Here is a 27,525-nt window from a genome sequence, read left to right as displayed (position 1 = left end):
TCCTTCATAACTTTTCTTTAGCCATCTGAATACAGTTATTCTTCAAGAGCAAGCTCAGTTCGAAGTAGTCCTGTGGTGAGCGTTCCTCTTGCATGATTTACTGAATGCTTTGATACTAATGCACAACAACTATGAGTATTTACACTGGGGATCATTTTACTGACCAACTCACAGACTGGATTTTTCAATTCCACATCAAAAAAAATGTAATTTGTCAAACGATATGATTTTTAGCAAGATGTAAAACTTTATTAGTAAGACACTGAAGTGTAGAAGCAATAAGGAATTTGTTTTTCTAAACATTGTTTGAATGTTTGTAATGTGTATAATTGGAAACAGTTGGTAATTGGAGTATAGCACATTTTTTTGGTTACCACCTTATGTCATAGTTGGGGCAGGCACGTGAAACTGTTACTACAATATGTGCGAAAGTCTTTTCGGGAAGAGGACTAATGCAAACTTTGTTATATTATGCAATAAGAAGTAGCTAGGTCATTTTTATGGTGACCAGTATTCAAAATTGAGAGAAATTTGTTCCTGGATCTCTGTTATGTTAACAGTGTCATTCCAAAGACAGCTTTTCGTGCTGGAAAGTGTTTTTAAATAGCTCTACTGTGTTTCTGCTGCAGAACAACTGTCTTAGTTTCATTGGTACAGCTGCTCATTTGTCACGCAACACAAAAAAGTAGATCAGTGTTCTGGGTTAAATTGAAATGTTTGGTATTTTTTTCATTTTTCACGTATTCTTAGCAGTTTTGTAGAGACTAAACAAATAAAAACATCCAGTTTCTGACAAATATGTTTTTAGCTACAGCAGATGTCAGAGTTAATTTTGGAGGGTGTAGGAAAATGGGAGTTTTGCCATTGCTTTATGAAGTTCCAAAACCTAAGATGTATTAACATCCATCTGCAAAGTCTCTTGAACTTTGAAAGTACTACTTATTTCCTTAGTTTCTCTTAACATTAAGATTAAGTTCTTAAAAGGATATACTTCATACGTATATAGGAATATATATATCTCTCTCTCTCAGATCTCAGTATGTATATGTGATACCAATAATGCCAAGGTACAATTCGCTCGCACTAATGATGTTTAATAGAGTTCAAAGTATTTGTTTAATGAAAAATAATTCTGAAAAGCAGATGAGATACCAATCTTATTCATAGATTACCTTTCACTTTCTACTATTCCTATGGTTAATGTTTTGGTTTCACTCTGGGTAGTGCATTGGAAGTCAGCTCAGTATTCTCTGGAAATCAAAAGACAAAGTAGGAGAGAGGTTTCCATTAAGATGGAAACAGTAGATGTTTTCACACTGGTGAAAAACTGTATGGTGCATCTCCATCTTAAACTGTATCGGTTTTGATAAACCCATTGAGAAAGATATTAGAAGTACAGAAAGTATAAAAAGAGGAACAGTAAGGTTTATCAGATGTATATATCAACAGCAAAGATAAGTTTGTTTTGAATGAAAAACAGCACAGTGTTGTCAGATGGTGTTTGTAGCCTTTGAGTTGTTTGTTCTTTTGCTGTAAGCAGAATTCATATAAGCAGAAATCTGTTCAGCATCTTTATACTTTGTGTAATGCAAGTGAAATACAAAAGTTTACCCAAATTTCTGACTGAAAATTTATTTACTTTGTTGTTTTTCAAAAAATAAAGATATTATTTAAAATGTAGATATAACTATAGCTGGAAAATTCTTTGTCAGAGAAATAGAATATAATCTAACTGTGATAAAAATACGAATTCTGTAGTCCTAAACACACATAATCTGAGACAGGTGTTCATCAGCAGACTCTTTTATATGTAACTGGTCACATTCGCATAAAAGATATCTTACTATCTTTTAATCAGAATAAGATGAGGCGACATCATTCATGTACATCAAGTACAAAGAAATTAAGAATTCTTTTTTGAATGGTGAAAATTGGATAAGGACAAAATATTTTCAAACTGTTCATTTAATTTTTTTCTCTCATAATCACTTCTAAAACTATAACGTTCACAGTAACTTTCTGCCTTTTGAAGTAGAATGTTATCAATACACTTTTGATGAACCTACTGTTCTCATTAAATACTATGTTTAACATACATAATGGTTTCTCAGTTAAATACTTCACTTGAATTCCCATGGCAGTTGTAATTACTGTAACATGGTTGGATATATTTTGCCTTTTTTACCAGTGATGTGTACCATTAGCATTTCTTCCTCACCTTTTTAGGTGCCTGTCTGACATACAGCTTTGGGGACTAAGCTTGTCTTCTATTGTAAGGCCTCTTAAAATTGTAAATGAGAGGAAGCCCAGATCATAATTAGTAGAATTGGGACTGTGTTGATTTGAAGAAAGACAACATTTGTAGAGAATAATAGTAACTTTTATATATCAACTTCTGATTATGCAATGTGTTTTTTATGATCTACAAACCTTTTTTAAAAGCATTTATTTTTTGTCACTTGTGTTTGGTACTATATCAGTTTTGTATCTCTGATTGTATTTTTTTATATTACTCCAAGTGAGGACAGTTGAATCACTAACAAATGTTCATTGCTTTTAGTTTTAGGTACTGTAAACTATAAGAATAATAAACATGTGAAGAGAGTGTTTAAAAACAATGCATATGCTGACTACAGTATTCATATCAGTGTGGCACACATTTTATTCATGTAGACATATTTAAAATAGCAAAAATCTAGAGGAGTAATTAAGATTTTACAGCTGTTAAACTGTTAGAAAAGCAAGAGTAAATTGCAATAACAGACATTTAAGGATTTCCTGTTTGGTTTTTTTTAAATGAACTTTTGTTCATTCTGTGGTATCATCATCAGTTCTCTTTCACCCTTCTCCTTATCTTTTGAAGTCCTCTGATTTTTCTGATCAAAGTGAAACTGCTGCTGACTATTTTAGTCGTTCCAACCGCAGGGGAAGCGTTGTTTCCGATGCAGATGATGTCCAAGGTTTGAATAGTGTGAGTGTAATGCTTCTTGTTATACTGTGGTGAATACAGCAAACCTACTAACCATGTATTTTCTTTTCATACTCTGAAAGAGTAAATACTGTAAAAGTATTCTGAGTTATTTATTGGCAAATAGGTTTGTTGAGGGGTTGGGGCCATTTTTTATATAAGAATGTCTGGAGTACAAACTTTTAAAAGGCATGCAGCTTTATTTTAAAGGGGATTTTGCTTGTTGCAAGAAGCATGTGACAGGGGTTAACACTTCACATTTTTTGTGTGTGATAAGCTTAAGCATCTCTTAAATGTAAAACATTGTGTGGGTGTTTTTTCTTATGGAATTAACAATGTCTAGTTTTTTTGTGTATTTTTGGAACACTACTTGGTTTAGTGACAAAAATAAATTCTTACAACCCTGCCTTCATTAATGCATTTTAGAGTAATTTAAGTTGGAAAGACCTTTGAGATCATCAAGTCCAACTGTTAACCTAGCACCGCAAAGTCCACCACTAAACTGTGTCCCTAAGCACCATGTCTACATGTCTTCTAAATGCCTCCAGGGATGGTGACTCCACCGCTTCCTTGGGCAGCCTCTTCCAATTCTTGACAACTCTTTCAGTAAAGAAATTTTTTCTAATATCCAATCTGAACCTCCTCTGGTGCAACTTCAGGCTGTTTCCTCTTGTCCTGTTGCTTGGGAGAAGAGATCAACACCCGCCTTGCTACAACCTCCTTTCTAGTAGTTGTAGACTACTCCTAGACTAGGTCTCCCCTGAGGCTCCTTTTCTCCAGGCTAAACAACCCCAATTCCCTCAGCCGCTCCTCATAAGACTTGTCCTCTACATTCTTCACCAGTTTCGTTGCTCCTCTTTGGACATGCTCCAGCACCTCAACGTCTGCCTTGTAGTGAAGGGCCCAAAACTGAACACAGCACTCAAGGTGTGGCTTCACCAGTGCTGAGTACAGGTGGATGATCACTTCCCTACTCCTGCAGGCCACACTATTTCTGATACAGGCCAGGATGCTGTTGGCCACCTTAGCCACCTGGGCACACTGCTGCGTCATATTCAGCCAACGGTTGACCAACACCCACAGGTCCTTTTCTGCCGGGCAGCTTTCCAGCCACTCTTCCCCAAGCCTGCAGTGTTGCATGGGGTTGTTGTGACCGAAGTGCAGGACCTGGCACTTGGCCTTGTTGAACCTCATACAGTTGACCTCAGCCCATCGATCCAGCCTGTCCCGATCCCTCTACAGAGCCTTCCTACCCACAAGCAGATCCAACTCCCACCCAACTTGGTGTTGTCTGCACTCGATCCCCTTGTCCAGATTATTGATAAAAGGTAGTAAACAGAACTGGTCCCAATACTGAGCCCTGGGGAACATCACTTGTGACTGGCCTCCAGCTGGTTTTAACTCCATTAACCACAACTCTTTGGCCCCTTGAAAGGGGGGCTTAGTTCATCCAAGATGAGATTTTGTTGGGATCCATTGCTGGAGCACTCATTGTTGGCTATGGTCTTGTACTGAATCTCAAGTCAATAGAGCATGTTACAGGAAAATTATCATGGCTCTCTTCCTGTGCATCTCTCTAGTCTAAACATTGTTTACACCAATCCTAGCTGCCTTCTCTTTATTGCTGCTATAAGTTCTAGAAATTCTTGTTACTTGCAGTCAAAACTTTTGTGTTTAATAGTGGAAAAAATAGGGAAATTTCTGTTCTTAGGCATGTGTTTGAAATAAGTCAGTGTTAGCACATGCAGTAGGAGGAGAGGTCAAGAGAACTGGCCTTATTTAGTTGGGCAAAGGGGATGGTAATCAGCAGCCTGCAACTGCTTGATCAGGTAAGAGCCAAACTCTTCATACCTATGCCAAGCAGTGCAGTAAGGAGCAGCAGCCTCACACTGCAGCTGAGGAGGTTCAGATGAGTCACTGCAAGAAGCTCCAGAAGGAGGTTAGTGTTGTGCTCTGACAGGTTACAGCAAGGCTGGAGAGCCTGCATCCTCAGGAGCTGGTGAGACTTAGCTAGATAAAGCCACAGCTAACCTGAACTGTTGGCAGCGGTTCTGCTTTGGAAGGGAGGCTGAAAGAAGGTACTCTAGCAGTCACCTAGAACCACTGTTTCTGTGATTCTGCATTTAGATGATTTAATACTTTTATAGTACTATGTGACTTGTATTGTAATAATCCATGGTTTTATTATCTGTACATGCTCAAAGCATGACATAGACCAATCGTTTTTACAGTTCAAATTTTAGCTTTTTTTTTTTTCCTCTTTAATAAACCTGCTTTTCTGAAATTAATACTCTGCTGCAAGAAAATGTGGAGGCTGAGACTGGCAATTATGCTACTTTCTCAGCTGCTTTTATTATTATCATCATTATTATATACTGTTAGATTCCAGAATTATATTTTTATTTAACTTATTGTAAATGGGTGCTTCAAATCAATTGGATTCTTAACATGATTTTACTGTCAGAGTGGTGACAAATATTTGCCATTTACTATCTCAGTACATCATTGGAGATGATAAATTTGCCATGGAAAAGCAATATTGCTTCTGAGAAACTACAACAGAAGGAAAAAGAAAGATCTCGTAAAGTAACATTTGTTTCTCCTGTGATTGTAGCAGACTTCCAAATCTCTTGTCCTTGTGTTGGGAGAAAAACAGGTGGTTTTGGAGAAGCCAAGTATTTGAGACAGCGTACTCAATGTATCATACTTGTTTTAGGAAGTATGGCAACATGTTAACACCTTCATTTAATTCCACCAATTTTAATTCATAGAAATGTAAAAAATACAGAAATCTACAATATAAGTTTGCAATATCAGAGTTTCCTAAATAAGAAGGGGGGATGGTAGTTCTTTTGCTTAAGCTTCAATACATGAATCAAAATTATTTTGTAGGTTGCTATTAATTAGTACACTTAAGTTGTGGGCTTTTACCTGAATTGGTTTTGTCCTAATGTAATTGCAGGTTTTACCAAAGGGTTTGAAGGAACAAATGTGTTTTCTAATAACTAGGACATTCACACTGGTATCACTGATTGTGTGAAGTGCACTTGCATGAAGCTTCATGTTTGTTATGCCACCAAGTGTTGTAGTCACTACCCTGTTGAAATTTAAAATAGTGAAACATGTTTTGTTGTTCAGTACTTTAATATTGGTAATGACTTTTTAAAAACTTTTTTTAAAAGTTTCTAGCTTTTTCTTTACAAGCATTCATTTATTTTGCAATTGAGGTAAAAACCACTTTTCCAGGCCGAATATTTTTTTCCCTGTTTTGATCGATACTAACTTCTGGAATTTCTTTTTTTTTTTTCCTCATTGTTTCATTTTTTGTTCTTAAATATTTCTTAGTATCTTTGAACAGAAGACAGTGATTCAGTAGTCCCTCATTGCAAAAGGTGTATTGTCATCATTTTCCCCTTTCTCTTTCAGTTGGAAGAAAAGAGTGAAAAATCACATTCAGAAATATTTTCAAGGGTAAGAGTTTTTAATTTTAAAATTATCAGAAGTCAGTGTTCATCCATAAATTTACAAATATTAAAATATTTCCAAAAGTATAAATTCTGTGTGTTTTTAGTAGAGTGTATTTTAGTCATTTCTAAGAGCTTTCAAAGATATACTTTTAGACATATTTTTAATCTACAAAATTAATGCTTTGAGTCTTCTGTTTCCCAAGGAAAGAATTCTATTCTTCAGTTTACTTTCAGCAAGTATGAGTTTCTTGTAGAATTTATTTTCTGTGTAAGAAATATTTCACAGGAAAATTCAAATTTTAAGAGGCTAGGGCTATAAAATTTCATATGCTAGATTCCACTGGAGACTTTCTTCTGAATCCTGGGTTGCAGAAATTATAAGTCTTAGAAATATTTTAAGCTTCAACAGTTTTTCATCACTAACAGCCTCCTTATGAATATCTTCTGAACAGAAGACTCAAACTGTAATGTTATAACTGATAAGTCATCAAGGAGAAACAAAGAAGAAACATAAGTGCTGAAAAATAATCAAAGGAAAATATTGTCTATAAGGCAATATTAAGAAATGGTAAAAACAAGAGAAAAATGTTCTATGACTGTGAAGCAATTTATAAAGAGTAATGTCAAGTATACCAGAAATGATAGTATGATTCCTGATAGAGTGTTTTTCCCTTTTTAAGCCATCATCTCGCAATTCCGTAAGTGCAACTCCTCTGAGTGGCAACTCATCTAGGAGAGGAAGTGGAGACACGAGCAGTTTGGTGGATCCTGATGCATCCCTCAGTGAATTACGGGTAAACGGCATTTTCATTTGGACCTAGTTTAAAATTAGACTTGTGGTTAGGAGATATTTTTCTTTGCTGCAGAACTTCCGGTTTCTTAATAGTAAGAAAAAGTTATTAGGATGTAATTTTTAATTACAAAAGATTTCTGTATTTCTGTATTTATCTTAGTAATTGTATTTCTTGTGTTCACAAATACTTATGGTGCTAATACTTCAGCTTATATTAAAACAAGACTTTGTTTATGTCAAATTTGAAACAATTCTGTGGTATTTGAGAAGATGGCTTGGATTCAGGGATATAAACAAAATCTTAATTTCCATCAAGTTGTTGTGAATTAATTATAATTTCTGTGAATTATTGCAGGCTTTGGCATTTGACAGAAATGCATGTAAACCTTTTAATGCTTTTTCAACTATAAATTTTTTCCCCATACTTCTTATGCAACGGTTCATTCCTATGTCCTGCAGGATATCTATGATCTTAAGGACCAGATACACGATGTAGAAGGGAGATACATGCAGGGACTTAAAGAACTAAAGGTATCAGGGCTTCTCCCAAGCATGCATTCTGTATGGGTATTTTTGGGTAATGGACATACCACTGGTTCTACTAACTATATAAGTCTTTACTAACAAGTTTTTATATTTCTCTAAAGCATGTGTCTAACTTTTAATGCATAGAGAACATCATCTTAAATTTGTCATCTGAGTAAATTATTAAGGTATGATTTAAATGTACATGAGATAGTATATGTTTATTATTTGGTTTGTATTATTATACAAACTATTAAAATAGTGTTAAACTTCCATATTTTTAGCAGATGTTTTCTGGTAAGGTAGTGGAAGGTTCAGTTTATATTTTTCAGAGTCTTGTTAGCAAATATATGGATATTCAAAATAATAAGTATGTATTGAATGGGGAAGAAAGAAATGGAATATAGTTATGACAAAGAACTTAAGAAGTTAATAATTAGTCTTGCAAGTTTCAGACAATACTACATTTTATAAAGCAAAACCAAAGTAATAATTTTGAAAGGTGTGCTGAAACAAATCTGGGCAGGCATATTGCTTGCAGGAGAAGATTAAATTTGTTTTAATCCTTTGCCATTATGAAGTGCTTTTTTTCTATGCTTATGGTTTACATTTCCATTAACTTTGTCTAAATTATAGATTGGTATTTTCAGTATTAGGTTAATAAGATTTGTATGTATTTTGACTTGTTTGAATTAGTATGTATGCTTTTCTTTTGTTATTTTTCACACAAGTAACAGTTTGCAGTTAAAGTATGATTATTTTCTCCTGTGTTGAAGTGAAACTGAATATAGCAAATGATGTGGGTTACAAATCTTTTTCAGGATTATTTGTTCTGTTTTCTTTCCTGTTATCTAATTGTGAATGGTTCCATGTAAAAGTAGAGAGATCTTTCCATGTTTGTTTTATATCCATGTAAAGACTGAATTTAATAAATGCTGCTTGTACTACAGCATGTAACAGTGATGTATTTAACAGCTTCCTTGAATGTCCTTGATTAAACAACATACTGGATGGTACAGTAAAGAGAAAACACATAACTTGAGCTGTTCAGCATAGCAAAAATTATTACTGCTTTAGAGGATAAGTAACTTTGAATCTGATATCTACATGCTATCATGAAGTACGTCTTGTTTTAATCATATGGCCATATGAATATTAAAAGGACTTCAAAGAGCCGTAGTTTACAAGATTATTAGACATAGCTATGATTGTACTAAATTTGAATAAAAGATGAGATTGCTTCATATTTTCTGAATGGATCTAACTCTCACACTTTTGCATGTTTGCCAGCATCTCATGATTACTGTTCTGAATCATTACTAATGCGCTATTATTTATTGTAATCCATTGCAGTTAGCAAAGAGCACAGGTGTGCAACAGACAGTAAGATCTTGATCTATGCTTGGCTTACAAAATTGAACTGCATTTTATGCTATTGTTAATACTGAATAACAATTTAAGTTAATTTGCCTTCCACAAAGAGTCTTTCAGGAACCCTTGTCTCTAATTAGGAAAGTATTGCCTTTGTTGCAGCTTCTGCTTTAGCAGTTTTGTCTTGTGTACATTAAAAAAGTTACTAGGATACCTGCTTTTACACTTCTTTTAAGTGTTTTTTTCAGTGGTTGAGTAGCAGTGATTTGTAATCGCACTACCTTCATACCTCTGTGGTTGCCAATCTCTCGTGCTGCTAAGTGTGGTTTTTACCTGGCTACAAGTCTGCTGGGTGTCAGCAGAATAAACTCTAATGTGGATAGTACTGTTTTAGTTAGGCCTTCAAATCTTTTCCTGTCACAGTTTGATTCAGTCTTGTTGATTCTTTCTATATTCCCTTGCACCAACTAGAAAGGAATCCTTTTTCTCTCCTCAAAATTTTCATTTTATGTAGTTAACAGAGCACTTTCTTGATGTCTGCTGGTTTAATCATCCTGTTCTAACCAAGCAGACCAATTTGCATAGCTCTTTGGCTTTACTCATAGAACTGTGGGTGGTATTTCTTCATAGCTTTAGGTTATATGTGGAGCCGCCTTCTCCATTTTCATTCCAGCCTGTTCCCATCACTTCATGCTTAGGCATCCCACTGCCTCATTCAGGTGTTTCAGAAATCCTTCCAAATCCATATTATTTCTCACCAAACTGGAATATTACTGAAACTACACTGAATTCTTGAATATGTATAACACTTTACTCAAAAAGAAGGAACAGTTCCAAAGAAGCCTTAGCAATGTTTCCAGTTTTTTTAACTGGAGACACTTAGGCATAGCTTGATTTCCTTCTGGGAAGCAATTCTCACTCTTCTGTCCTCAAAATCAATTTATTCCTATTCCATAACTGCATTCTCGCCCCCCCGCCCAACTTGTTGATTAATGACATTTTAATCCAATCTTTTAAGCCCCAACCTGGTCTCCGGTTTAAGGCTGGAGTCCTAGAGCACAAGGCATACAATAAGAGGCCGAGACAACTGGATTTGAGAAGTCTTGGGCAGGGGGGGCAGCAGTATCACTGCTCTTTTCAGCTACCTAATAGGAGGCTGTAGAGAAGACAGGGCAGACTCCTTTCAGAGGCACACAGTGACAGGGCAAAATGCAGCAGATGAGTTGCATTGTAAGGGCAGAAATTGCAATTAGACCTCAAGAAAAAGACTTTTCACAAGGAAGGCAGTCAAACACTTGAACAGGTCATCCAGCCAGGTTCTGCAGTCTACATCCCTGGAGATACTTGAAATGAACTGGAGATGAGCTGTGAGTAGCCTGATCTTGGTTGTCCCTGTTTAATTTAGGAGATTGGACCAGATGGCATCCAGAGATCTCTCTCAACCACTCACCACACTTAGATAAACAATCAAATTGGAATTTTTTCCTAGTTGTACTTTTCATTAAATTTTGAATCTTCCCCATAAAAGGACTGTAGCATTCATTTTGATCCTAGTATTTTCCTTTTTTCCTCTAAATGGAATTAGTCTTTAAAAGACTTTGGAAGGTTTACTGTCTCTGACATTTTTTTTCACCAATCTTTACAAGTTTTGTCATGTTTACACCATTACAAGGTTTTAATCTAAAAGAATTACTTTAATGCACCTAGGTGTTCTTTGTTTTTTTTCATTTTCTTCATATTGTGAATCTTCTTTGCTGTTTACTGCTTCACAAATGATAATGGTACTTTTCTTCTCTTTTTCACTACTTACACTGTCTTGTCTCTTCTGACCTGTAGTCTATCAGGACATGTGTTAAGTTATTTTTTTCTGGGGCTTCTGAAATACTGTTTTTCTCCAGCACGAAATTCCAGAATTTAATGAATGGAACAGACATATAAATATATGTGATTATGATAATATTATAAAAGTTAAAATAAGTACGTCAAACACAGCTTTCTCAAAATGGAGATTTATAACATGGAATAAGGTTTGGGGGTTGGGTTTTTTAGGCTTTCTTAGGAAGCTTAGATTGTTACCATCCTCTCCCCTAATATCTTAGTCCTTAGTCCTACTGTTCAGTTTTGTGGAAAACTCAAGCCTGGTGCCCTTCCTGTGTTAGTACTTCCACTGTCATAATACGAATAATTAAACATGGAGGTTATGCTACCTGTGCCTTCAAAGAATAGATCACATTAAATACTAGGGAATTTGTAGTAGGGCACAGATCTACTGTGGAAAGGGAATGGCTTAACAGTTCTTTTTCAATTCTAAAACTAGGACTCCAACTTTTGTGGTTTTAAAAGGATGCATATTGAAATCATTGTATGTTTAAAAGTGTTTGGAGTGATAGTTGTTCTAGCATTTGAATAGTTGACATTTGTTACAGTACTGAGAAAAAAATAATAGGATAAAATAATTTTGGTAAACATGAGAGAATTGCATAAGAGGATATATAGCAACTTTCAGGTAGGGGATCAAGCATGTGAATCTTTACATGCTTTTTTTTGAATCTCAAGAAGAAATAGAAAGACAAAATGTCTGCTTAAACAGTGAATCATTATTACTTAAAGAGTGTGACTACCTTAAAACTTTAAAGCTGAGGTATAGAGCACTACTTAAATAATGAGCATTAAGTTAAAGCTACTGTCGTGGTTTAACCCCAGCTGGCAACTAAGCACCACGCAGCTGCTAGCTCAACTCTCCCACGGTGGGACGCGGGAGAGAATCAGGAGAGAAAAAGTGAGAAAACTCATGGGTTGAGACAAAGACAGTTTAATAAGTAAAGCAAAACCTGCACACACAGGCAAAGCAAAACAAGGCATTCACTACTTCCCATGGGCAGGCAGGTGTTCAGCCATCTCCAGGAAAGGAGGGCTCCATCACACGTAACAGTTACTTGGGAAGCAGACATCATCATTCCAAAGACACACACACACCCCCCCTTCCTTCTTCTTTGCCCCACCTTTATATACTGAGCATGACACCATATGGTATGGAGTAGTCCTTTGGCCAGCCTGGGTCAGCTGTCCTGGCTGTGTCCCCTCCCAGCTCCCCATACACCCCAGCCTTCTCACTGGCAGGCCAGCATGAGAAGTTGGACTGTCCTTGACTGCTTAGCAACAGCTCAAAACATCGGTATGTTATCAATATTTTTTCATCCCAAATGCAAAACACAGCCTTACACTAGCTTCTATGAAGAAAATTAACTCTATCCCAGGTGAAACCAAGACAGCTACTCTTAGAGATATTTCTGTGATCTTTTTTAGTCATTTCCTTGTCTGAGTTCTCACTGTCAGATTTGTTGCCTCATTCAAAAGTGTTTTCTTGTTGATGAAGGGAAAATACAATAAAGCTGTGATATTGCTACTTCATCACTGTGAGTTAAGTTGCGAAGGTAGCAGAGAAGAAAATTAAAGTGGAATATTATCTTGTAATCTTCATACTTTTGTAATGATAACTTTTCATCACTGTGTATGACTTAACCTGAATGATGGAAATTGAACTGTGACTTGGTATTTCTAAAGAGAAGACAAGAATAATAATTCAGAAACAAAAATGGTTGCGTAATTTTGCTGTGTAACAGATTGCACTCTTCGGCATTATGGTGGTATTTTAACATTATAACAATGCATCAGAAAGTCAGACTAATGTAAGCCTTTCTACTGTCTGTAGGATTCACTAGCTGAAGTTGAAGAGAAGTACAAGAAAGCTATGGTTTCCAATGCTCAACTAGACAATGAGAAAAACAATTTGGTTTACCAAGTGGATACTCTAAAGGATGTAATTGAGGAGAAAGAAGAACAGATAGCAGAGTTCTACAGGGAAAATGAAGAGAAGTCAAAGGTACTGATTTTTAAGACTTTTTTTTTTTTCTAATTAAACCATAGAAGCCTGGACTACTTAGTAAGAATAGTTGAAAACTTTTGGATTAGTGGAAAAGTGGGTCTATCTCAGTGGCCAAAGATGTTTTGAGTATTGTGCTGTGTTTTTAAAAAAAAAACAGCCTCCCAACGAAACCCCCAAACCAAACACTGCCCCCCAAAAAACAAACAGACCCCAAAACACATCCCAATCACCACCACCACTCCAATTAAATGCAAATTACTTGCATTTAATTTATGCAATACACTAATGTTATAATACACATTTGAATCAAATAGGACGTTTGGTCCCACCTTCTTGGAAAGGAAAGATCTGTGTGGCAGCTTTTTCCAGCAATATTTAGATGAATTCAGTATCTGAGCTTTTCTTGTTAATATTGTGCTTAATTTTTATGGCATCTTTTCTCTCCACTCTAAATTTCATTAAATAAAATCTTCTGTATAGTAAGCGTCTGGAGCACTTACCTAAATGCTGATTCTGTGATTTTTAGCCACTTGGTAGATAGAGTTTCTCAAATTGTTGTAGTAGTTTTTTAGGTGATGTTATGTTAAGTGATACTACTAACTTTTTAAAACTTTATATTGAAAATTACTGTCAAACCCCCAATAAATAAAAACAAATAATTCATTTAATATAGGAATTGGAAAGACAGAAACACACGTGCAGTGTTCTACAGCATAAGTTGGATGAACTTAAAGAGGGCCTTCGACAGAGAGATGAATTGATAGAGGTATGTTCATATGAGATAGTGTATGATAGAACTTGTGCAAATAAATGTGGTGTAAGATTTGAATGGGAACAGCCATCATGCACAAAATGAGCTTAAATATTATCTCACATTTTTAAGACTGTATCTTGTTTTAGAGGGTAGAATTTAAGCTATCAATCTTTCATAATTTATCAAGTGAAAGTGTCTCTACAAGGTTTTCAAATGTGTAAAATCCTTAATGCCTGTGAGAAACATTCTTTCATGAATGTTCCTTGTATCTTTCCTTCCTTGTGAGGGCAGAACTAATGTTTGTATGGCCAAAATCTTTTTGCATAGCCAGAAGTTCTGATGCATGAATAATACCAAATATTATTCTTTGCCTTTCCCAAAAGTTTCCTTTTCAGTTATTTCAGATTATTGTGAGTGTCAACCACTGATGTTTGCAGCAGAGAATGTTTGCTTTTTCACCAGTCAAGCATAAATATAACAACACTGGTCAGCATGTTATTGAGTCATAACCATGTTGCTGGGTGTGTGGTGTGTTATTTTCTTTTCCCTTCTCCACTCTCTTTTCCCCTCTCTCCACTTCGATTCATTTCCAGAAAAAATGTGCCCTAAAACCCCAGAGCTGTTACCAATCTTAATTTTAAAATGGTCCACAAAGATACACATTGTCAACAATATGTGGGTGTCTGTTTCCCGTTGTTTTTGGTTCTAGCACTGTAACTTGTAGTTCGATTAGTACATCATTTTCCCACTGCCTTTTGGTTTCTGTAAAAGTTGATGATTTTAACTGTATGGGCCAAAGTTTCCACTACTTGATTTTCAAAAGCTATAGAATCTTGCATTTCATTGATCAATTTCTTTCCCCATTAAGTTCTTGTGCTCTCTAGGCAGTAGCACAGTAACTTCAAAAGACTTCTGAAACATCCCAGATCTGTTACTGTTACTGAAAAAATAATATGCTTCATGAACTGGAGTTGGTATGACTTACCAGCAGAAGGAAAGGAGTAAGATTAGCCTACGGAGCAAAATTTTGCAGATTAACGCTGACAAACAAAAACTTGACAAATTCTGATTGTAGCTCTGTCACTTGCTCTGGATTCTCTTTGGCTTCGCTGTGAAGGGAAAAAACACTTTATACTTCCTTCTTTGATGGTGATGTTTGTTTGTTTTTTTTAAAGAAGTACATGAATCAAGGATATACAATAGCTTTGTCTGGAGTGTTTGCTTTGGTGGAATGTAGCATGTGTGTTGAATATTCAACAAATGCATGCAGTCCCTTCAAAGATAAAGACGGTTTGCCCCTTATTTACCATGTATTTGGGTAACTTCTCCAACTATTAACACTAACAGATAATCTACCCGAAGCTATTTAGCTTTTTGCAGAAAGGCATTGTCTTCCACTCTGGGATGTAAAATCAAGTTCACTCATTAGGAAGGCAAAAAATTATCTCTAGCCCTAAAAATTCTTACTTCATCTTCGTACATAAGAATTCTAGTTATGTTTGCAGAGCAAACAGCAAAATGCAGTGTTAGATAAAAAATAGGACCACACTTGATATGTATTAATGTAGTATCAGAAAGCAGTCAGCAGCTGTATTTCACTTTCTGGGTGCTTGATTCAAACTTCCTTCTTTATACTGTCAAGAAGAGTTTCTCTTTTGTAAAATATTAATAAAACCACTTGTTAATGTAAGTGTTCACTTACAAACGGGACTTGAAGATATCTGGAAATTACCACAGGGTAATTATTTTCCTAAAGAAAGGACTTTATCCCCCGTCTGCAGTGGGAACTGTTACTAAAAAAAAGTAGCTCTAGCTGCACTAAATTCTCCCATCAACGTTAAGTGATTGAATAAAATGAATTACCATACACTTGCATTAAATTCATAAGGGAAATATTATGTTACACTTAGTCACACCCTTTTTCTTTAACTTCATGCTCATAAACTCCTTGGTTGACTTTTACTATTTAATTTCCTTTATCTGTTTGAATGTTGTCTTTTTTTTTCCATTTCCTTACTTCTCTTTCCTCTTTTATTCTTTCCTCATCCGATTTACTACAGGAGAGTCAACGCTTGCAGCAGAATATAGACTCCATAACCAAAGAGGTGTTTGATCTCCAGGAAACAATTAATTGGAAAGATAAAAAAATAGGGGTATGAAACATATATGGGGGGAAAGGTATTTTTTCCATTTTAGAAGTAGATGAATGATCCCCACCCCCCAAGGAATGCTGTGTACTCCAAAGAAATGAAGACACTCCTAATTTAAATATTTAAAAATGTTTTGCAGTCTTTCTCTTTAGAAAAAGAGCTCCACTTCATCTTCACTTGCATAATGATGAATAATACTAGTTAAATCTATAACATAATGAACTGTTACGCATACAGTTCTATAATTTTTTACAAAATATTTTTTGTAAGCCCTGTAATCAGGGCTTGAAAAAGTCATAATTTCCTAATTAACAAATGTAAAAATTGCCTGTGTCCGTATATTGATCCATAGTGACATAGCAATAATCCAATTTTATAAAGATTTAAATTATTTTTAAAGCTTTTAATCTCCTTAAAGACAGATACAATTTTCAAAACTTGAACAGTTTAAACCTCGCTCACCATTTGGATTCCTGGCTCTGTCGTCATCTTAACAATTTGCATAACAGTGGATTTTAAAATGGTCTGCTTTCCACTACCTGGGATAAGAGAGACAAAATACCCCAAATAATGGAAAACCTAGGGAGCTGCAGCAGCTAAGGGTCAAAATGTGGAGAAGCTTCAGCAAATATTTGTAGATTGTACTTGCATTTGGCTTACCTAGTGCTAAAAAATAATGATCTTGAATTGACTTCTGCAACCATCTTGTGCATTCCTGTATTGCACTTGTGATCCTTCTAGGGCTGGTTAGCTTGGATGCAACACTGAACCAAGCTGATTTTGTGGTACCACACACAAAATACCAGAGTTACCAGCTATTGGGATTGAGAGTTGGAATTGAAACAACAGTTATATGTGACCTTTTGAGGAGCGTCTGTCAGGCTCCTGTACAGGAAGGAAGGTGGTACAGTAAGCACTATGCAGCTAATGTAGATCAGGCAGGGTTTGTCAGCTTTGTTTCTGGGTAGCACAGAAGTGGTAAAACTGTCTCCGAGTCAGCCTGACAGTCGGTGATAACTGCGTGGCTATGAACTTGTGGCTGTGCTGGGCCACAAGTAGATTGCCTGGTGGTGAGAAAGTTAACTGGATAGTCTATGGAAAGGCAATGTCTGCCTTTCAGCAACCCTAGGGTCATTCCTCGCTAACTAAATGAATTTTTACACCAGACTTTGACATACGCAGATGTCTTTGAAAATGGCTGTATTTACTGGAGTTCAAGTCACTTTGAAAATTTATCATTTAACCAGTGGTGCCCTGTTAAAAAAAAGTCATGTTATACTGTCTTTTTTCAGTCCATATTTATTACATATTTCAGTCCTTCAGTCCATACTGCAATCCCATCAGAAAATAATATTTCAACTTTTTGAAGTTTTTTCTGAACACTCTTCTGAAAGTTTTTTTAATCTTTAATAACCATATTCTTTTCATACTTACTCTTCACCTTTGTACACTGGACTCTCCCAGTTTGTGCAATTTTTTTATGTAAGCACTTTTTTCTCTTTCAAATACGTTGCCAGAGTTAGTACAGAGCATGTCATCTACGTAGTGTTCAAAAAACTAGCTACCAGACAGACTGACAAGAAAGATATTTTTTCCTTTAGCCAAAATTTTCCTGACAGTTTCTGTTGTCTTGTAAACACCATAACTGGATTTTTACTAGTTTTGTGGGTTTTGTCACTGTCTCAGAATTGAAATCTCTTAGTTCTTAACATGTAAAAATTATGATGTCTTTTCTTTCTCACTTTCATTATCTAAAAACATCTTCATATTTTTCTTAGCTCACAAGTTTTGAGTCTTTCTTCCCAGTACTGAGTAGTTTTGCTACTTTTTACTCTATTCCAGATTCAGAAGTCTCTGAGAAGCTTCACATAGCAGTAGTTTAGAAATAGAATTGTAACCTAGTTTTACAATGCATGTAAGACTGATGCTGCCTCAGAGGATGAAAGGGAGGCAAGCAGAACAGAGATAGCATGAGCTTCAGTTTTACACCTGCCCTCTCATATTGTCCTGTTTCTACAAGGTGATTCAAATTTGCAGTTATATTTGGTCTTGAATTAGATCAATTTGAGGACACTGAACTATAATTTCCAGGCTGTATTCTTGAAATGTACAGCTATTTTACTGTTTGGTGGCTCCAAATTGTACATACATTGCCAATTCGAAATCAGCAATCGTGTGTCTGAATTTGGTATAGATTTCATGAAAGTTTTTGGAATATTTAGTGAACAGGACCCAGACAAATCTGCTTTCTGCCAGGTGATCAGAGTTTAATTGTACTGGTGTGGTAAAACATGCCTGCAGAGCTTAGTTGTCCTGATTTCTAACCCCCACCACACCACCCTTTGCCCCCAGAGTACATTTAGTACATGTCATATATCATAATCCCTGAGTATAGCAGTTTACTGAAGTTCTTCAGCATTGAATAATGATTATTAATCTCTCCATAGGTAGAGATACATAGGTATATCAGTTTCACTTCCTACCCCATCAAAAGTTTCTGCTTTCCAACAGTTGTGCGTAGGGGACAGAAAGGATATTTTGAGAAGGTCAGCAGTGTCACAGGGCGCTGCCAAGCACACAGGATCTGCAGCTGCAGTGTGATTCTGGGCCTTTGTGTCCAGTCTCTCAAGTAGATGAGCTTACTTCCCCCGCCGTCTCTGCCACTATTCTTTAAAAAAGGCAAAGGCATATGTATCTTTAAGTGGAACACAAAATGATGTAATGATTAAGGTTCTTCACACTGTTTATAATGTAGTTGGAGATCTAGTATGTGTTAGGAAATAAAAAGACAAAGGAATTCTTAAGCTATGATGTGACAGCTAACGCTTTCACACATGTTGAATTACTTATATTTTAAATGTTGCATTTACATACTAATAAATCAAGTGCAACAGCACTTCCTAATTTTTTTCTGCTGAAATTAAGAGTAATGCATTAAAACATTGCTCTAGTATACAGACTCTAAACAATTGTTAAAATTCACCATACTGCAATTGTTGTGTGGAGCAATTACAATACAAAGGTATAAACCTTCATTTCTTTCTTGGTATCAGTCCATTCCTAAACATCAATGCATGATGCAAGGTTTAGTTGGATATTTTTCTTAGCAAAATGTGTGTACACTTTTGCAGTTCCTGTATGGTCAGGATTATTTGTAATGCATGCAGTATTGAATTTGAATGGAATAGTGGGATGCAGCCCAGCCAAGTGAAAATGTCTGGTTAACTGCCAGGTAACACAGCTCTAGCATAGGTAGGCAAACCCATCTATGTCCATATTGTGCTTTTACATGTCCTCCTGTCTTGTGCTAAAATAGTACTGCTAGAGTTTGCTGCTTTTTTTGTCCTCTAAAACTGATTGCTGGGGTTTTAGTAAAGGGCGGTGGTAATACTCAAGCAAGTACTAAATAACTAGTATTTGTAAGTGGATGACAGGCTTATATATGGAAGGTATTCTATGAGGTAAGATTTCTACTTCTATACCCTATAAAAGCTAGAGAAATTAATTGAATGAATGTGATGTTATAGGATTTTTGCTGATTGGGTTCCAGCAAATTTTATTTCTGGACACAGGTCACCTCTATTAAGAAGACTCACTCTCTTGGTATTCAATTTAGTTTATCAAAATCTACCAAAACTAGAATCTACTAAATAGAAATCTATTACAGAATCTACTGAGACCCACCTGGGAAAAAAATTATGTCATGAGAAACATGCAGCAATGAGGCTAGATATGTGACTTATGAAAGGTAGTTATCAGAGATGTATGTTATATATATTAAATAACCTTTTTAATTTCTTTACTTTTATTGAGCTCTTTGTATTTACTTGTAGAAAATCTCTCTGCTATCTGTCATATGCTTTTTCTCTGTGCCATTCTTTTTCTTGCTATCTGCCTGAACCCAGGCCCTAGAAAGACAGAAAGATTACTTTGACTGCATTAAGAATGAGCGAGATGAGCTCAGAGAGGAGTTGGCTGACCTGAAGGAAACAATGAAGAGAGGAGAGGTATGTTGGTAGTAGTTACTTTGCAGTAACAGAAATCCAGGAATGGGGCATGAAATCAAGGTCAATGAAAAAGAGGAAGAATGCTTACTATTCTTGTGCAGTCTCAAAATCTGACCTTAGGGTAGGATAAATGGTGCATCTTGTTGTAACTGTTTCAATCAACTTGAAGAGCTTTTTAAAAACTTTTCTGTCCAGTTATATTTTAGCACTGTTCTTGTATGAGTAGATTCTTTTTCTTTTGTATTTTAGAAACATGGATTAGTTATAATTCCAGATGGCACACCAAATGGCGATGTAAACCATGAATCAGTGGTTGGTGCAATAACAGTTGTATCACAGGAGGCTGCTCAAGTCTTGGAATCTGCAGGAGAAGGACCACTAGGTAAAAATACCATCCTAACATACTTTACAGAGTGTTGGAAGTCTTTGTTTGCTTCCTGTTCACAGTGGGTTGTGATTTACAGCCACAAAAAGATACCTGTGATGCTTCTAGAATACATGCGTACACGACTTTCAAGATTGCGATTTATTTGTTTATTTTACGCTGACTATAAAGACAGATGTTTCTTTTGAGTTAAAAAAAAAATTAGCATGTGCTTGGATGTTTGTAACTGATTGGATCTCTTGGTCCAGCTTCTGTTTTATTATTGTCAAAAAATATCTTGCCTAAAAGTGTAGTCTTTTGTATTAGTATGTTTTTCCATTGTGTTTCATTAAAAAAATTTTGTGAAAAGCATGCATAATCAATGAAAGAACTTCCATTATAAAAAACAACACATTGTATATTGCCCTTCCTTGAAATATTTCTGCCTTTATTAGTGTAAAGTAAGTGCAGTCTTTCATCACGTTCATTGCGGGGGTGAGGTGGGAGTTTTTAAAAACATTTGAATGATGACACAGACAACAGAAAGATACAGGTTTGGGGGGGCCTTTATTTTAACTTGCTTTTATCATTAGTTTGAACAAGTTATTGTAAGCATAGTCAATCCACTGTAAAACGCTGTTAGCTAGGGTGCAAACAAAGCTCTCTATACACTTGCATTATATTTGTACATAATATATAATAGTTACATATTTTTTGTATTGACAGAGGTTAGACTTGGTACATGTTTCTGCTGTGGTGCAGTCATAGTGAAATACAGATGTTTTTAGGCTTTGTTACTGTCAAAGTTAAAATTTCCAAGGGAGCTGCTCTAACCTTAGTGTGGTGTTATTTGACAGACTGTTTTGTAGCCATTCATGATCTGACTATTAGAGATACTCACACAGTCCAGTGGGTCCTTTCCTAAGTATATTTTTTGTAGTTTGGGAAGACTTTCTACAAACTTTCTAAATATATGAGGAAGCTTAGTGCCTTCCTTGAAGAGGTAGCAATCCTTAGGAATAAGACAGGGAAAAGAGTATACAAACAGAAGAAAATTTTGTTGGAAATGGCTGTTCTAGATACTGGAACAAAAGCGCGGTTTACTATTAAAAAAAAAATCCTCAGTTTACTTTGAAGAATTACTGAACTCAGAGGTCTTGCTTTTAAAATGCTTATACTAATAAACAGTGTGAATTAAATATTTTTCTTTTTTTTTCTGCTATTAACTGAAGGCTGGTATGTTGTTGTTAGTGAGATATCAAATTTTTATGATCACAGTGCTATTAGATTTCAGTTTGAAAAGCCTTTTAATTTGAAAATGAACAAAAAGTTATGAAAAATATATTCTCAGTTACAGATTTCTCTGGTTTTTAATTGGGTTCTTTGATTTTAGATGTCCGGCTACGAAAACTGGCTGGAGAAAAAGAAGAGTTATTGTCCCAGGTAAAATAAACTATTATTTTCAGAAATAGACCTTTGTGTATCTTTTTGCAGATTATTGATATACTAGCAATAAACAGATATCAAGCATCAAAGATGCTTAATCAAATACTTAAGCACTAAAGCAACATAAAATACTCAACTTCTCACCTGGCTGGCTACCAGGAATTGTCAGGTCCTCTCACTTGTATCCTTATCCATGTGACTTTGATCTTGGTTGGTAGAGAACCCTCATTTCAGTAACTGGTTAGATGAAATCTAACTTACTGCTGACTCTATGATTAGTGCACATACTTGAAGTTGTTCTCTTTTATTTTGTCTTATGTGGAAATACTGAAGTCAGTAAAATTACCTTCTCATAAGATCAAGTGGCTTTCTTCCAAATTGCTAGGTGGTACTATTTCTTTAATCATTTCAGTTACTCAGATAGAAAATTAGTATTATCAAAGTAGTTGTATTTTCATAAAGTTCAGTATTGAGAAGAGAGGACTCACGAAAACATATAGCCGTTGAGCAATTGTTAAGAATACCATAGTTTTTGTGCTTCTAGTTGAACACGTTGCAAATCTAAAATGGTGTTGTCAACATTTGTTTTTGCTGGGAATGTACCTTAATTATAGGTAGTCTGTTTAGAATGCCCAAATAATTCTACTGTTGAATCAAGGTTCTTAAAAATATGTATGTAAATATACATATGTGTATTTATCACATCATTGTAAAAATCACTGTTAAAATATTTTATTTATATCATTAATAGGAGTTTTGCAAGTATAACTGCCATGAGGCTGTAGGGCAATATTTTGGTAAAAAAGTAGCTCGCACTTTTTTCATAAACTCCAGACACAGAGGACATAGCTGAGGAATCTGTGTTCCCTGACTACTGGAAAAATCCCAAGACAGCTGCTGTAGCATAAAATGGAACCATTTAAGATGAATGTGCACTACCGACTCACCTAGGACCATGGCTTCCAGATGGAGTAAAAGAGAGGACCCCCAGAAAGCTGTGGATTATTCTTTCTGTAAACTCACCAGGATATTGTTCATAATTTTCATACGTGCTTAGGTGTAAGAGGTTATACTGTAGAAGAAATGCATAAACAGTTTAATGCTGCTGCCGCCTCTGGAAAAACAGCTCTGTTAGAGTTACTGGGTGCCCCTGCAGAGATCCCTGCAGCACTGACCGAACTGGTGGGTCTGGGTGGTGCGTTGAGATGCAGAGGGCACTGGCTCAGCAGTGGGGATGGGAGGATGCTGCCAACAGGCATCAGGGACCAGCTTCCCTGCATGACTCTTCTACTCCTGCTTCAGAACCCTCTCAGCTGGTGGAATCTCAGGACTGCTGTGCCTTTTTCCCATTGAACGTTTAGGCAGGCAACTACTGAACCGCCAGGAGTCTCTTTTTCACAAAAGAACATTTCTTTTTCAGGTTAGAAGACTGAAGATGCAGTTGGAAGAAGAACGACAGAAATACTCTAGAAGTGATGGCATGAATCCAGATCTCATAGGCTTAGAGAATGGTTCTGACTTGCAGCTCATTGAAATGCAGAGTAGGTATATGGTTACTGTTCGAAGGTATTCTTACTGGGCAGAGCAGACAGACTTTTCCAACTCCTATTCCTATATTGTTGTGCAGTAGTAGTATTGTGAATGAGTATATATCGTTGAGCAGCTAGTTTTGTTGGTATATCTCCTTGCAAGAAATTTCTCACTGCAGAATAGCATAAAAATCTGCCGCCTCCTGTGTTGATAACATTCTGGGAAGTTATTTTTCAGTTGATGACCTTGCCTAGAATGGGTGCCACTGCTTGAACAATTTCAATTTTTAGATGACAGAATTTCAGCTGAGATATTTTGTTAATATATTCTGATTTTTTTTTTATTTTGTTGAATCTTTGATACAGAAACTTATTCTAAAAGACCATTATTCTCTGATGCAAAACATGAAAAATTACTAAAGTTTAACACAGTATTCAGTGTTGCTTCATAGACACACTAAGCTACTTTCCATTTCAAGCAAGCTATTTCTTCAGCTGAAAAACTTTACTTGCTTGACAAATTGTCAATTAATATGCTTGTGGCAATGAACATGAACAGATCACTGGCAGTGTCAGGGCTAAAATACAACCCCAAAATAATTTGCAAAGCTTCTTGGAGTTTGTCAGGCAGATTCAAGCCTTGTACTCCTTACCATTCAAATGTTATTCCAGATGTCTACACTAAATGCTGCTGGTATTATGTCTTTTATGATTTGACCTGTTTTGCAGCGTGTGTTGGTTATTGTGTTGAATCTCTTTTTTGGTAGATGAGTTTGCTGATCTAAATGTGTGTGTTTCAAAAGGTATGTCTCTCATTTATACATCTGAGATTTAATGCACACTTTTACAGAGACAGTAGTTGTGTTCTCTAAATAACAGGAAAATTATTTCCTTTTCATACTCGCAAAAAAGATTTCTGAAAGCAAATGTGCCTGCTTATAATCCTGTATACGGTCTTTTTAATAACTTTGAATTAAAAGGGAAACTGTCAGTTTAGAGAGTTGCTTTGAGTAATACATTCATGTCAATTTTTGTCTAGGAGATGCCAACAGACAAATTAGTGAATACAAATTTAAGCTTTCAAAAGCTGAACAAGATATAACGACCTTGGAACAAAATGTAAGTGTGTCTGTCTTCATATTTATTGTTATCATTCTACTTGCTCTGCACACTTTTACAATACCTTTTTCAACAAAAACTATGAAAATATACTTCATCGTTTGATTTACTGTTTGTTCTTTAGTTTGCACAGAATGGCACTACATTTGTATTTTTCAATATTTCCTGCAATTCCATACCTGCGCAGAGTCTAACCCTAAGAGAAATAATCTGGAGTTAATTTACTGATGTGAATGTGGGGCAGAATATAAAAAGGAACTGAAGCTACTAGTTCAAGAAAATCCGTTTATGTAACTTAATTACTTGTAAGAAAGTTGTATAGACTGTGGAACATACATAATTTACTCTCTGAAATTCAAGAGTTTGTTTTTATAGATATACATATATATATATATATAAAAAAATCACACTTATTTACTCACACTTTGTAAGTCAGTAACATGGTATTCAGTTCAGCATCTCTGCAGATCACTTAAAAAGCACATAAGGGATTATAATTTGAATCAGAGATGCATAGTTGGTCTCTTGCACAGCAACAGGCTACTAGCCCATCCTATGGATTTGGGGGTAGCAGGGTGCTATAAATCCCACAGTCCAGCAAGTGGACTTTAACACCTGCAGGTTACAACCAGGATTTGTCTGGAGTCCCTGCTTTACTGCTTGAGCTCAAGACCGCTCGCATCATGTCCTCTCTCTGCTGAGTTATTAACTTTCTGTATGTTCTCAGCTGTGTCCTATGCTACGTTCACTCCCTACTGTTTCCTGTGACCCTCGTCAGGGAGGGACAGGCAGTGAAAGGTATTCTAAGTTTCTGCCCACAATTTATTTTACTGTTTTATTAGTTCTTTTAAACACTCTCTTTGCAATTATGACTTCTGCTAATGCACTTAAACCTCCTCTTTCCAGAGGGGAGATACTGTGGATAATTCACAGTATGCCTTGTGTTACGGTGGCTGTTCAGAAAGGGAAGAACAGCTGGTGGCAGGTGAGCTCAGGCTGAAACACCCGAGTAATCGTTCGTTTTGTCTTGTTTGGTTTTGCAGATTGGACGACTTGAGGGGCAGGTTGCAAGGTATAAAAATGCAGCAGAAAATGCAGAAAAAGTAGAAGATGAACTCAAAGCTGAAAAGCGGAAGCTTCAGCGAGAGGTAAATGACTTCATTTCCTTTTCAGCTGTGTACTCCTTTCTGTCTTGAACAGAAAGACAAGCTCTATCTTTTGCCTCCAAGCTCTGTTTTTTTGTAATCTTCGGTTACAGCCTTTAGTTGTTTCTTGAAGAGAGCTCCGAGCTCAGAAAACAACTGTAGCACATAAAAGCAATACTAATTACAATTCAGTGCAGTACTTCCTTGAAAGGAAGGATCTAAAGTTGTATTTTCTTCTAATTGTGATCACTTGCACTATTTTAAACTAATCTTTCCATAAAAATTACTGGGGAGCCAAATGTTTCCTATGTCAAGAGCAAGCCTGGGAAGTTTCCGGCATGCACCGCTCAGGGAGAAGCAGCAGTATTTAACTGAGCTGTTGATCATGCTTGCTTAAGGGCTGCTGCATGACTAGCTACCCATGGGAATATATATATGCATCAGCAAGTAACAATGGTGGAGAGGACTTTACCTTTAAATAGCATGTAATAGGAAGTTGCAGGCACCTAGCTCTTTTCGAACGAGTACATGTTTCATATTTCAATTCCTTCCCGCTTATTTTTTATTTTAACTCCGGTTCATCTGACTGCAGTAATGGAAGGACTGTGCCTTAACTTACGTGGCACTTTTATAAAGTGTATAGTACTTGTATTCCTGATTTAATTTCCTCTGTCAAAGCTTAAGAGCAGCAGAAAGTCCAAGTAAACTTAAAGTGATCATAACTTTTGCTTTCCTTTTATAGTTAAGAACAGCACTGGATAAGATAGAAGAGATGGAGATGACCAATAGCCACTTAATGAAAAGGCTGGAGAAGATGAAGGCAAATAGGACTGCGCTTCTATCTCAGCAGTGAAGTGGAAATTGAAAATATGATGCACTGCTCCTTGAATAACTAGCCCCTAGCTTGTTTTTAAATACAGACTTTCATTGGCACAAACTGTTTGAACACTGAGCTGTTCATTAGTGTTTTAGTTTCATAATTAAATGGCATACTTTTTGTAACTTATGAGAGAATGAAACGTAGCTTGAATTCCCACGTGAATGACAACAATTTTTCTGTAGCGTTTGATTCTAGAGTCAGAGCTGGAGCACAATGCTGTATGTTCGACTTAGCGATATAAAATGTTTTTACAACTGTGGAATCAAGTTTACTCACGATCTCTTTTGGCTGCTTTAATGATGCTTGATGCTCAGAGACAACTGCATGAATTCAAGAAGACACTTTTACTGTATTACAAACTAACATATATTTGCTCAAGACATCACACAGCACAAGTGCCTTTTATCTGGTGCAATTTAGACTTCATTGTTAAAATAACATTTGAAATCAGATAACATTTTATTTTAAGATACATTTGGGGTATTCACTAAACTTTATACATTTTGAAAATGCGTTTTTGTAAAATATTTAAATTTATAAGAAAAAATAGGGACTGTATATAAAAATCTGCTTTTTTTGCATGGGCACATCTGAGTTCCTAGGTAATTTTGTCAAATGCTAGCCATGATACTCTTAGTATTAAGAGTACAGATTTAAGAACTTCTGTTGTACACCATCAAATTATATGTCATCTGCTGCTTAAGTGTGAATTGAAATTTTAGGGTGGGAGGAGTGGGTGGGAAATGTGGCTAAGGAGTTTATTAAATGGACACTTTACTGACCAAAACTGGATGTTTGGTGTTTTCTTTTAAATACTGAGATACCAACAGGACATAGGAAAATCTTTGCATAATAGTAAATTCTGATCTTCATATTCTTGAAGTGTATCTTTTTGGCTTTGAAATACTTTGAAATTTTTTTCTGATTTCTTAGCCTGGTCTGATACTTTTTGACAGTAACTTCCATGGAGGAGAGGGGCAGTACAAGGAAGAAGGTGCTTTCTGAAGCGGTGTGGTTTTTGTCTGTAGCCTACTTTCTGTGGACACTGAATGGTATTAAGAACTTCCACTCTTTTCAAGCTGGCACATCACCAGTGCAAGATGAGCAGCACCTGCAGCAGC

The 27,525-nt window shown here is 36.0% G+C and overlaps 1 protein-coding gene across 1 annotated transcript in view; it reads left to right on the top strand.

The window, feature by feature from the left end:
* Nucleotides 1-27,191, top strand: part of LRRFIP2 (leucine rich repeat (in FLII) interacting protein 2) — a gene marked incomplete at its 5' end in the record, with an annotated part of 40,078 nt that extends 12,887 nt beyond the window's left edge. Inside the window, 15 exons of the mRNA XM_010289387.1 lie at nucleotides 22-75; nucleotides 2,864-2,971; nucleotides 6,395-6,439; nucleotides 7,116-7,229; nucleotides 7,688-7,759; nucleotides 12,837-13,007; nucleotides 13,684-13,776; nucleotides 15,825-15,917; nucleotides 19,820-19,921; nucleotides 20,171-20,303; nucleotides 21,679-21,728; nucleotides 23,152-23,272; nucleotides 24,300-24,379; nucleotides 25,423-25,527; nucleotides 26,267-27,191. Of these exons, the coding sequence (XP_010287689.1) occupies nucleotides 22-75; nucleotides 2,864-2,971; nucleotides 6,395-6,439; nucleotides 7,116-7,229; nucleotides 7,688-7,759; nucleotides 12,837-13,007; nucleotides 13,684-13,776; nucleotides 15,825-15,917; nucleotides 19,820-19,921; nucleotides 20,171-20,303; nucleotides 21,679-21,728; nucleotides 23,152-23,272; nucleotides 24,300-24,379; nucleotides 25,423-25,527; nucleotides 26,267-26,377 (1,452 nt within the window). The remainder of the gene's footprint in view (nucleotides 1-21; nucleotides 76-2,863; nucleotides 2,972-6,394; nucleotides 6,440-7,115; nucleotides 7,230-7,687; nucleotides 7,760-12,836; nucleotides 13,008-13,683; nucleotides 13,777-15,824; nucleotides 15,918-19,819; nucleotides 19,922-20,170; nucleotides 20,304-21,678; nucleotides 21,729-23,151; nucleotides 23,273-24,299; nucleotides 24,380-25,422; nucleotides 25,528-26,266) is intronic.
* Between the last annotated feature and the right edge of the window lie 334 nt (nucleotides 27,192-27,525).

This window comes from Phaethon lepturus, unplaced genomic scaffold (assembly GCF_000687285.1).
Source record: "Phaethon lepturus isolate BGI_N335 unplaced genomic scaffold, ASM68728v1 scaffold1616, whole genome shotgun sequence".
Lineage (NCBI taxonomy): Eukaryota > Metazoa > Chordata > Aves > Phaethontiformes > Phaethontidae > Phaethon > Phaethon lepturus.
Note: the sequence above shows the minus strand (reverse complement) of the source record. Positions and strands in the feature narration are given on the sequence as shown.